General features: G+C 42.1%; 2 protein-coding genes across 3 annotated transcripts in view; both read right to left on the reverse strand.

Moving 5' to 3' along the window:
* The window catches only part of pou2f1a (POU class 2 homeobox 1a), a 13,517-nt gene extending 6,498 nt beyond the window's left edge, over positions 1-7,019 (reverse strand). Inside the window, exons 1-6 of the mRNA XM_043249354.1 lie at positions 6,867-7,019; positions 1,976-2,023; positions 1,267-1,358; positions 650-805; positions 457-565; positions 303-379 (exon numbers count right to left, since the gene is read on the reverse strand). Of these exons, the coding sequence (XP_043105289.1) occupies positions 303-379; positions 457-565; positions 650-805; positions 1,267-1,358; positions 1,976-2,023; positions 6,867-6,912 (528 nt within the window). The 5' untranslated portion in view covers positions 6,913-7,019. The remainder of the gene's footprint in view (positions 1-302; positions 380-456; positions 566-649; positions 806-1,266; positions 1,359-1,975; positions 2,024-6,866) is intronic.
* Positions 7,020-8,407: 1,388 nt separating this feature from the next.
* dusp27 (dual specificity phosphatase 27) overlaps positions 8,408-12,500 on the reverse strand; it is an 8,243-nt gene continuing 4,150 nt past the window's right edge. For both annotated transcript variants that reach the window (XM_043248783.1, XM_043248789.1), the window contains exon 6: positions 8,408-11,140. In XM_043248783.1, the coding sequence (XP_043104718.1) occupies positions 8,568-11,140 (2,573 nt within the window). In that variant the 3' untranslated portion in view covers positions 8,408-8,567. The remainder of the gene's footprint in view (positions 11,141-12,500) is intronic.

A 12,500-nucleotide genomic window follows, 5' to 3' on the forward strand; every position in this document is an offset into this window, starting at 1 on the left:
GTGTAGATACAGTGCACAGCTCCAAAAGAAGTTACATTAAATTACAATATTGACAATGTTGCTTTTAAACTGAATGCTACATTTAAAATTTAACTGAAAGCGGCATTTTGCTTGTAAGAAATAAATATTTTGGGTTTTAATGTTACTTTAAGTTGGAAAACTCAGCATTCCCTTCATGCACCTCACGCACCCCCATCTGAGAACCACTGATATATTAGATTATATCAGAATTTCTTAGATTATACATTATTATTAACATCATTTGTGAGATGTGCACTCTGCTGTGTGTTATTGAGGTGTACCTGAGCGGTGAGAGCGATGCTGCTCGGTGCTTGGCTTTGAGGTAGATGCGTCAGGAGATTCTGAGCTTGCAGGAGACCTGAGACACACACAGATGAGTTAGAAACACTGCTGAGGAGATCAGGACGCATCAGACAACAGAGGAGGCGCTCGTACCGCTCTGACCCTGAGGAGACGGAGAGATGATGAACTGAGGCTGAAGCTGAGGACTGAGAGAGTGACCCGGCTGGACCAAGACAAACTGCTGCAGGTTCAAACCCTGCGGCTGGAGAGAGAGAGAGAGAGATGGGAGGGAGAGAATGAGCAGACAGCAGAGGGAGTGTTGGCCGGTGAGCTGTCAGTCACTTACCGAGGCGATCTGAATGGGCTGGGCCAGTGTGATGGGCGTGGCCGCCGAGGCGGAGATAGTGGCTCCAGTGGTGCTGCTCTGCTGACCGGTGGTTTGCTGCACAGCGGCCAGGAGCTGCGCCTGCGTCTGCAACAGCTGCGCAGGACTCAAGCTCAACTGCACAGACCGACAAAATACAACCTGAAGCTCTTCAAAAGCCAAAGCAGCAGTTCTACACTCCTCATACAAGAGCCTGCACGAATAATTCAGTTTAGACTAAACCTTGACAGTCAATAGCAAACCTTATAGTAAAAAATAAAAGTCAATTCACTCAAGATGTTTACTCACGGTTTAAAAATGTATACAAAGATATTCTGAATTAGATTCTGAATTAACCAATGACTTCCAGAAGAAGTCAATGGAGGCCAGAAACTGCTTCAGAGCATTATCTTGCCTTTAACAGAAAAAAACTCGTACAGCTCTGTATGGGATGCTCTATATTCTCACGGTAAACTCCAGCGCTCCTCTCGTTAACTCAAACCTCATTATGCAGCGCATTTAAATTCCACACAGATTTGCATACTCTCCTCCACCTGTTTCTGAGCGACAGAAGTGTGTTTAATTAGAGCTTCACATACCTGCTGAAGCAGCGCCTGTGTCTGAGCACCGCTGACCGCTGGCTGACCGCTGGGTTTGTGACTGTCCAGACCGTTCTGCTGAGCTGCTGCTGCTGGACAAACACATGAAAGTGAATCAGTGAGTCAAACACACCGAGGGAATGAATCAGTGAGTCAAACACACCGAGGTAATGAATCAGTGAATCAAACACACCGAGGGAATGAATAATGAATCAGTGAATCAAACACACCGAGGTAATGAATCAGTGAGTCAAACACACCGAGGGAATGAATAATGAATCAGTTAGTCAAACTCACTGAGGTTATGAATCAGTGAATCAAACACACCGAGGGAATGAATAATGAATCAGTGAATCAAACACACAGAGGGAATGAATCAGTGAATCAAACACACCGAGGTAATGAATCAGTGAGTCAAACACACCGAGGGAATGAATAATGAATCAGTTAGTCAAACACCCCAAGGTAATGAATCAGTGAATCAAACACCCCGAGGTAATGAATCAGTGAATCAAACACCCCGAGGTAATGAATAATGAATCAGTGAGTCAAACACACCGAGGTAATAAATCAGTGAGTCAAACACACTGAGGGAATGAATAATGAATCAGTGAATCAAACACACCGAGGTAATGAATCAGTGAATCAAACACACAGAGGTAATGAATCAGTGAATCAAACACACTAAAGTAATGAATCAGTAACTCACCGTTCTCCATGCTGCTCTTGCTCAGATCTGCTGGATGGCTGCTGGAATCTGTGCAGAGAGAAAATCTCTTTACAATCAGCCATCATTTACCAAAGCTGCTGGTGACGATCAATGATTTTCTGATTAATCAGCACTGATAGCTGATTGCTGGGACTATCGTGTGATCGTTTCTGGGTTTCGTTCACCCCTGAAGCGGCTGAGAAGGTTCACTTTCACCATTCACAATCTAGGCTGTAAAATGTGTATTTTTCAGTGAAGGTCTCTAACAAGGTATGCTTTATTTATTGAGCTACACACACACACACACACACACACACATCTATATGTGGAGACACACAAGCATACATATATTATACACACAAAAGTCACCACTGGTCAACCTGAAAAAGAGAGAAGCGTGGCTTTGGAGACACAAGGCACTGGTCAAACGGATCCGGAAAAGTCAGGAAGTTGTGCAGAACTACTGCTGTATGTCTGATTTTTAATCAATCAATCAATCACTTTTATTCATGTAGCGCTTTTAATAATCCAGATTACATCAAAGCACAGAACAGAATCAAGTAGGAGAATGAAATGATGAACATTGAACAATTCTTTATTAAATGCGGTCTCTGGAACCTAATAATCGCTAGAAAGTAAGTGCCCCCATGTTTGATGCTGCTGACAGAATGAAAGCTGCTGGGGTTTTCATTCCCTGTTAATAATCGTTTATTACGGTCGTTATACTGACAGTCAGGAAGAAAAGAGCTAAACTTGAACGTTAAAGAAACAAGCATTTTCCTTATTTTACACTATTTCTGAAAACAGTATTTGCTGTATTCTAACGAGTTTGCTGTACATTTGCTCCATACTGAACTTCACCTGCGCTCTACTTTAACCAGATGATTCATAAAGACGCCGCTGACTAGTTAAAGGTTAAAAAACCGTTCAGAAAACACACTTTTCTTGCCGTATCATCCAGTCCCAGATATCAAAGCCTACGACAGCAGAACCGCATCCCATTACAACTTTCCAGCCGAGATGGACTTCTCCAGCAGATACAGAACACAATCGACGGAAGACGCTTCGGTTCATCATCAGAAACTCACCTGTGTCCACGAGCCCGAGCGCACCGGAGACGATCCGCATCCGACGGAGCCAAACACAAAGACTACAGCTGGAAGCGCCGCATCCATAATGAACGCTAATCAGTATGCAGCTGATTAAAGCCGTATGCAAATCTCACTCCCCGTCGCTCATTAGAAGAGCGCCGCTTTGAAGTTCTGCACGCAATTCATTTCGCACGGACCTCTGAAAGCTTTCTGCATAATTCAACATGTTTCATAAATATTTATCAGCTCATTAGCATATTAATTGGATAGCTTTTAGGACAGAGGTACGGCGAGCACAACAGCGAGGGAGAAGTGAGACAAGGCCAATTACCAGCCGTGTGTGACAGTTTTAATTACTGGGGGTTGGGGGGCTTCCCAGCATGCACCACGGCTACGATGAAAGAATGTGTCGCTAATGACCGCCGTCTCAAAACATCCCGGAGTCAAACCGGACGAGCTTGTTTATACAAAACAACATCTCAAAGCACAGGGATAACGAAGCCCTAACCCACCCGCCCACTGAGATCAACCAGCGGTTTAACCTGGTTAGCGTTCTTCAGCAGTTTGAGGAGGGATCAGCAAGTATTCTCTTTTATTTCTCTAAATTGCCTAAAAACTATAGCCTATTTATTTAATGAGTGTGGAAATAAATAAATATGGAAGAAAAATAATGATTCTACTGATTCAGTTTTTTTTTTTTTCGCAGATAAAAGCTTGTATATAAAATGTTAAAACACGTGCTTTTGCTACCCAAAATTAAAAAGCAGATACTGTAATACTTTTTCCATTTACAGGTTCAGAGGTCAGGAGTCATCAAAATAAAAATCAGGACAAAACAGGAAAAAGGTCACCGTTATTAGTGGTGCTCATACTGAACTAAACTAACCAACTAGTAAGTGCGGTTTACACTGAACTGCCAACCAGAGCTCGACTCGGATGCAGTTACACACAGACAGACTCAGTCGTGTGGCTTTAACTCAAGCTGAAGTCAACAACTGTTCTGAGAGACAGACAGACAGAGCGAGACAGAGGATCTTCATAACTCAAAAGAAAACAGTTGAGAGAAACACCATTTACATACGGCCGCTGCGAGGGCTTCAGTAAGCTAGCTGACACACAATGCATTATGCAAATGTTTTAATTAATAGAATTTTAAATAAGCAATTAATTAGCCTTTCAAACTATTGAACGCGGCGCTGCATAATTTAAAGCAGATAAGTGGCATAAGGCACAACGCGGGAGAAATGAAGTATTCAGAGAACAGAAGCATTTCAACTCAACTGCAGCCCAAACTTTCCTATTAGACCTCAAGAACTCATTAATATTCATCAGCTTTAATTAAGCCATCATCCTGTGTTTGCCAATCATACGTTTCAATTCTGCGATGCCTTTAATGCAATAACAGCAAGCAGAACCGACCCGAGCAGAGTCAGTCATGAATAATGCAGCAATAATGCAACATCTTCAACTACAGACGTGCTGCAACGTTACAGTGACGTTACACTGGTGTTACAGTGACAGTGCAATGATGTTAGTGACAGTGATGTTACACTGATGTTACACTGACAGCGCAATGAGGTTACACTGACAATGATGTTACAGTTACATTATACTGATGTCACAGTGACAGCGCAGTCATGTTACACTAATGTTACAGTGACAGCGGTGTGGCGTTACACTGATGTTACACTGATGTTACAGTGACAGCACAGTGATGTTACACTGACAGCGATGTAACTGTAAAATCAATGTAACAGTGACATTACACTGATGTTAAAGTGATGTTACACTGATGTTAAAACGATGTTACACTGATGTTACAGTGACGTTACATTATTGTTACAGTTACATTATACTGATGTCACAGTCATGTTACACTGATGTCACTCTCGTCACTATACATCCCTGTCATTATACTGTACAGTGCTTTGATGCAACCTGTGTTGTTAAAAGCGCTATATAAATAAAAATGATTGATTGATTGATTGATTGATGTCACAGTGACAGTGTTGTGGCGTTACACTGATGTTACAGTGACAGAGCAGTGATGTTACAAAACAAGTTACTGCGTCTTTTTATCTCTTTATGTGAGAAAACCAGAACGACATATAAACTCAGAATCCTGATATTTATTAGATAGGATGTTGCAACTACCTATTATTTACATTTATTTATCCTATATCAATTAGGTTTGCCATTACTGATTTAACTTTTTATTCCGTTTTATTTTAAAATTTTATGTTACCAAATGACAGTTTCATTATGTTGGAGATTTTGATTTGGTGAAATTCATTACTGAAGGCCATAAGTACAATTTTTCATGATTTAATAAAACGTTCAAAGGTTTCACATGTTAATGAGAATAACAAACAGCTCTTCATTTGTTAGATAAAAATTTAACATTTTTGTGAAAACTAAAATTAGAGTATCTTTTTGTTTTAACTGATATTGTGTGACCTGCTAAACGTGGGGAAATCACTTAAAACATCAGATAATATAAAACTAAAACATTGTTTAATATATTACAGCTGTCAAAGAATAAAAATAAAACTTGTCCTCAAAATGTTGGCTTGCACACATCCATGAAGTCCAGAAGACCATCAGATATAGATCAACAGCCTACAGTCCACTCTCCACCACATCATCATCATCATCATCATCCTCATCATCATCATCATCACAGTGTGAAAAACTGGGACACATTACTATGCAGCACATATATAAAACACAAGGCACTGAGAACACCCTGAATGTTCTGCAGGGCCAGCAATGAGCTAAATGCAAATACAACGTTCCTGAGAGACACAAGAGAATCTGAAAAAAGCACAAGGTGAAATCCTCCACAGAACTCACATGCACTCAGCATCCAAAGCAAATCACACAGCGCGCATTAGCGCTCGGAAATTAATCATTCATGAACACGGCGTTTGTACTCATGAATATTCATGAGCAGCTCTGTATATTTAATCCGCGCGATAAATAAATAGTGTGACGCGTCTCTCATCTGGAATGAAACTGACGTTTAAATTATGCACAAGAATGAAAAGCATTAAACAAGCTGGGCTGATGTTATGCAGATTCGCCTTTTCTTTCCTGCGGTCTTTAATGCAGCTCGTAGTTCCTCCGGTCGAGAAACATTCAGCACGAGGCGCGTGTGAGAAAATGGGGAACTTTTCAGACTTTGTAATGCATTACCTGTTCGACAGAGCAAGCGTCCAACCCCCAACACACACACACACACACACACACACCGTCGGGGTATTTAGGTTGTCCTCGGGGCAAACAGTTGATCTACAGAAGAAAAACCGGGGCTGAAGTTTTTCTTTTGTTTTATTTCGCCGCAGCTCGTATTAAAGCGATGATTTATTATTATTCAGCATCACGCCTGCGCGTTTAACGTCGAACAAACGCATGAATATGCAAATAAGCGACCGTCGAGTTTCTGTCGCGGCCGAAATACACAAAGCGCGCTAATAGCACGTCTGCTAACTCACACACACACACAACACTTCAGAAACACCACGGAACACCAGCAGACCGAGCCGAACCGGGCCGGTGAACCGGGCGATCCGGGAGAGACTGAGTGAATATGCAGCGAGCGAGCGCGCCATTTCAAACATTGAGAGTTTTGTACAGGACAAACAACTCTCATCTGCTGCTGACGGACTCCAATCAGCGCCAAAATAACGAGCCATCTTCGCCTTTGCGATCTCTTCTGTCTGAATATGATCGGTGCGCGTGTTTGGCTTTGTTTACGAGAGGCGGATGAGAAATATGAATATGTAAAATGTAATAATTACCTGCAGTCGAGCGCTCATCTTGAGTCGTTGATCCTCTGTCCGCCATTTTGAATATTTAGTGTGAGCGCGAAACCCCGCCCACTCCTGCTATAACACACACACACACACTCACACACACACACACACACACTCCTCCCTGATCGACCTGCAACTTCAGAACAACCGCATTATCCAGTGATTTGATTCTCGCTATTCTCCTGTTTGTATAAAGACGTCAGATAAAGGAATAAATGTAAATATAACTGAGAGCATTTCCTGAGAGCATAAACCCCGCCTCCCAGATTTAAACACCGGGGCTAGTTGTCACAAGTTCTGTAATTAATAGGTTTTCAGACAAAAGAGAGGTTGCGCAAATGCTTGATTTCAAGTGATTTATCTGCTGATTTTAAAGAGACCTGTGAAAAACAAACACATAAAGAAGGAGGTTACTGTAGTTATTCTGTTCTGAACATTAATATTAATATTAATCATCTTTTTTTTGCAATCGAGAATTAGCTAATTATAATTTATTATATTACTCTAAAACTTCTCTGATGTTGCTGTGAATGTTGAAAGGAAATGGTTTTGTTTTGGGGGTGTGTGTCTGGATCTATGGGTGGGGTGAATGCCCCCCAGCAATGAGCTTTAAACATTTACAGCTAAATCATTAACTCGGAACAAATTACATTTTTGTTGCAATCTAATAACTTGAAAACTATTTTTCATTCTTGGTTTATAAATTATGACAGTGTCAGCAAAACTATGATAACTTTTCTGAACACATTTAACCTTTGTTTTCTAGAAAATAAATCCTTAAAACACAGTCCTTGAGAAGGGCGTTTCCCCCTCTTTAGCCTAGAATCACTTGCCTTTAGACTACGTGTTTATCTTCATTGTGTTTTAAATAAACCATGCATATTTTTTAGACTAGCTATATATATATATATATATATATATATATATATATATATATATATATATATATATATATATATATATATATATATATATATATATCATCAGAATAAATTAATGTACACACACACACACACACACACACATATATATATATATATATATATATATATATATATATATATATATATATACATAGTATATATATGACAGTATTTTATGACCCTATTTTTTTTTTGTCTCTTTTGATAAAACATACTGAAGCAAATAGAGAAGGCAATTGTGAAATATGATTTCTTTTTGAAATATTGTTGCAATATTGCTTTCTAATTTTAATATACTTTGAAATATCATGTATTTCTATGACGCAAAACTGTATTTCCAGCATCCTTACTCCAGTTTTCAGTGGTACATGATTCTTCAGAAATAATTCTAATATGATTGAGATTTATTATTAGTGTTGAAAATGTGTGTGTGTGTGTGTGTGTATATGTATATATATATACCCTCCTTTGTCATAAAACCTGAACACAAGACTTTTGAAACAGCTTGACTTTATAATGAACGCAGTGATGTTATCTTCTGTTTTCTTCTGTTTGTTTATATGCACTGGATCTCTGTATCAAACAAGCTCTAAGAGTCTCATACTGAATGCTTTTTTCTTTATGAATGACGCCTGACAGATCACACATATGAAACAATACAAAGGAATCATTACTGCTATTATATTCTACATCTACAATTAGAAAATTAAAGATATCTTTTCTTTAATATCAATTTTTTTTGCCATAACCAGTCAAGTCTGTGTTAGTTTTTATTGTGGGTGTGTGACTTTGACTCCTCCTGTTTCTTCCACGCAGACAGAACTTCATCATCCTCCATCTCCTCGGCCACCCGCGCTCTCGCTCTCTGTTTAATCTGAGCAATGAAAGCAGATATTTCCTCGTCTTCCTCGTCTTCCCGAGCTGTCTTAGCAGTCCGCACAGTCTCGTAGTTAGGACACGATCTTCTGGTTCTGTAACCACTATCTTCATCTGAGCCAGGCGGGGACCTCCGAGATCGAAAGGTAAACTCCGGACTGGGATCTCGAGCCAAATCAATGTCATCATCATCAGCCCGATGCCTGGATGCAAACCTTGAGGTAAAGCTGTATTCCTCCTCTTCGTCATCATTGACTGAAATCGAGCTCCTGCGGCTCGGGAAGTCGAACTCGTACGAAGGTTCCACGTACGACGGCCGAGACATACGGGTATGCTCACTGTCTCCCTCGTAGGGCATAGGTTTGCTTTGAGGAGGTCTTACGTTTTCGAGCCATTCATCAATGCTGCTGCTGGGGTTACTGGCAGAAGCTGGCAAGTTCAGGATTCCAGAACGGCCGTAATCTCTTTTAGGTTTGGGTTTCTCAGAGGAACGGGTTCCCAAATCATCAAATCCATTCGTTTTTACTTGATTTGCTTCGTCGTCCTCTTCGTCGTCTTTTGGTTTCTTCTTCTTGTATAACGTACTGCGCTTGTTGTCCTCTGCGATCTTCTTCACCTCATAGGATGCCATCTTGTCCCGCATGTCAGACTTGATTTCTTTCTCCATGGTGTCCAGTTTGTGCAGGTTCACCTGGTCTTGGAAGAGGCTGTAGAGTGGCACACTGGTCGTTGTTATCTTGCTCTTTCGGGACACAGAGGAGATGTTGGACGCTCCTCCAGCAGAAAGCACGGATTCGGACCGCCCACCTGCTGAGAGCACGGACCGAGCCTTTCCAGACAGCACGGATTCGGCCCTGCTTCGGGACGACAGTGTGGATCCACTCAGCATTGAGGCTTTGTCATCGTCTGCTCCGCGTCCGACACCCAGACTGAACACCGATCCCGCTCTAGAAGGGGCGAGGCTCGCTGTCATCATCATCTCAGCTTGCTTCTGCACAAGAGTCTCGTTGACCACATTGGCTATCCAGTTCTGGATGTTGGCGATATTGACCATGGGCTCTCCGTTAGGGCCGAGGACCGCAGCCGGAGGCTCTGGAGGAACCGGAGGCTGCGATCGAGTACTACGACCTGAAAGGACAGAAGACCTGCCACTGAGCACAGAAACGTTATCGTCTGCGCCGGAATCACTTGCGGATGGAAAGGCTCCGGCGCAGAAGGCGGACAGAGGGATGCTTCCGCTCAGAGCGCTCTCAGTCTCCCAGCCGCACACCGACTGGCTCTCCTCCAGCGTCTTCCTCGTGCGCTCCAGAAGCTCCTCGCGCCGCTGTCTTTTCTTGATCGTGGCCGGGTCCTCGGCTCGGCTCATTTCCAGAATCTCGTCTTTGTCCTCTTCTCCGCCATGCTTCTTCTGCTGCTTGAGCTTCCAGGTCTGATATGCTGTCAGGTTGACATCCTCCAGCGAGACAGCAGGTGCCTCAGTCTTGGCCTCCGCTTGTTCTCCATTCTCCTCTTTCTTGTTCCATCCGAACTGAATCCGCTTGATCTTCCATCGTTCCAGAGGCGTTAGGTTCTCCTTGTTCTTCTTGCAGAAGTTGTACATGGAGCTGCTGTCCGATAGGATGCTCTCGACATCGTCGTCGATTCGTTTCTGGCTGGCTTGGCTGTCCTCGTCGTCCTCTTTGAGACGGTATCGTGCGGCGGCCTGCTCCTCAATCTCTTTGAGACGCTGCTTCCAGAGGTCAGAGAAGCTACTGTGGCTCGCTGTGGACCCTGCATCTGAAGCGGGTCGTCGAGGATGACGCCTGATGCGTTCCTTCACCATTCTGACATCTTCACTGGTCACACTCTCCAGGTCTTCAGGATTCACAGCCGGTGGTTTCCCGGCATCCATCAGAGACTCAGTATCCTCCCCGTCACACCTCAGCTGCGCCTCCCACCAGTCTTCATTCTGGTACTTCTCGTTGCGCTTCTGCCACTCCCTTATCATGCTGTCCACATCCCCATCTTCCTCTTCTCCATCTCGTCCAGGGAGCACCGGGTCCTTGGCTGTCAACTCCAGGTCAGGTTTGCTCGGGACACCTATAAGTCCAGCTCTGAGAGCGGCAGCAGCGGCTGAAGATGCGACGCTGCTCATGACGCTGCCACTGTCCTCCTCCTCGTCCATCATGATCGACTCAGCTTTAACTCCGAACATGCTCTCCTCCTCATCTAGACGAGCGCGGGTGTCGATCACGGAGCACTGGCTGAGCGTGTCGTCATCGTCTTCGTCTCGCTCCTCCATCAGAGTCTCATTGAGTTGGCGCAGCTGCTTTATGAAGCCCTCATTGGGGTTGATGGCACGCTTCTTCCTGATCTCCAGCAGGGCCTCCATGATGCTCATGTTCTGGAAGATCATGAGATAAGCAGCGACAAGCACCGCTGAGCGGCTCACGCCCATCATTGAGTCCACAAGCACCTTGCCTACATGAAGAAGAACAGAAAAAATCTTTAGGTTAATGCAATGTCATCATTATATTTGTCACAGTGGCAGTTAATAGCACAGACACTATTAAAAGAGAACTGAGGTGATGGTGACATCATTGAATTAACAATGAACTGATTTTAGCTGAAAAAATGACTCACTCAGAATGACTGGCTCATTCTCTATTCAGCTGATCTCCGGGTCTGGCGATAGCACTTTTAGCATAGCTTAGCATAGATCATTGTATCCAATTAGACGAGTAGCATCACGTTTAAAAATGACCAAATAGTTTCGATATTTTTCTTATATAAAACTTGAATCTTCTGTAGTTATATTGTGTAATAAGACCAATACAATTAGTAATTATACCGTCATTCTGCCGTAATAATCAAGTCAGTTTACTTGATTATTTCTGTTGGTCTTAGTACAGGATATAACTACAGAAGAGTCAAATTTTAAATAGATAAAAAAGAAACTCTGATGCTACTGGTCTAATCAGACTCAATGATCTATGCTAAGCTATGCTAAAAGTGCTATCGCTAGACCCGGAGATCGGCTGAATGGATTCAAAAACGGTAAAACTTATTAACTTGGAGAATTGGCAATTGGAGAATGAGCCTATTTCCAAAAAAAGTGGTGTGTTCATTTAATGGCAAGAAAAGCACCTTATGCTTAAGCACAGGCACATATTATGTGTATCTTGCAGGTTAAAATTTAAAATGTTTTTTGTGATATATGGACGTTTTTTCCACTAGGCATATTTTTAATTTGATATTTCAATTTGTGCAGCCAACAAAATAAATATTAAAGCTCTGGATCATCAAGCCACATCGTGATACACACATTATTAATATACAATAGCCTTCATAAATTCTCTCCTGGTGTCTGATGTCAGGAACAGAATGAGCAGAGCATTCATATGAAACAAAATGAATTACAAGGCAAACGTCTAATTAGGAATCTGAGACGGATGAACTTACTGTTAAAACTAGGAAGAGAACTTCTGAACCATATCTGATCCCAAATCAGTTCAAATGTTTACTTCAAAAAGACATTTCAAATCCTAATGTTAAATAGAAAGTTTGCCTGAAAATCCAGTCGTCTCATGATTTACTTTCCCTACTGTTCCCTTCCCTACAAACCCAGATGACCTTCTGTGGAAACGAGAGCTGATGGTGAATGGAGCCCTCTACAGTCGTTCAGTGTCACTGGATGAAAAAATATGCAATGAATATGACATTGACTGTAGTCATCTCTAATACACCTCTGAATATCTTCTTTTGGAGTGACATGAGTGTAAGTAAATGGTTTTTTGTGTTTTGCTTTTTTTATTAGCATTACATTTTGCACATAACATTT

Source organism: Puntigrus tetrazona, chromosome 1 (assembly GCF_018831695.1).
Source record: "Puntigrus tetrazona isolate hp1 chromosome 1, ASM1883169v1, whole genome shotgun sequence".
Classification (NCBI taxonomy): domain Eukaryota; kingdom Metazoa; phylum Chordata; class Actinopteri; order Cypriniformes; family Cyprinidae; genus Puntigrus; species Puntigrus tetrazona.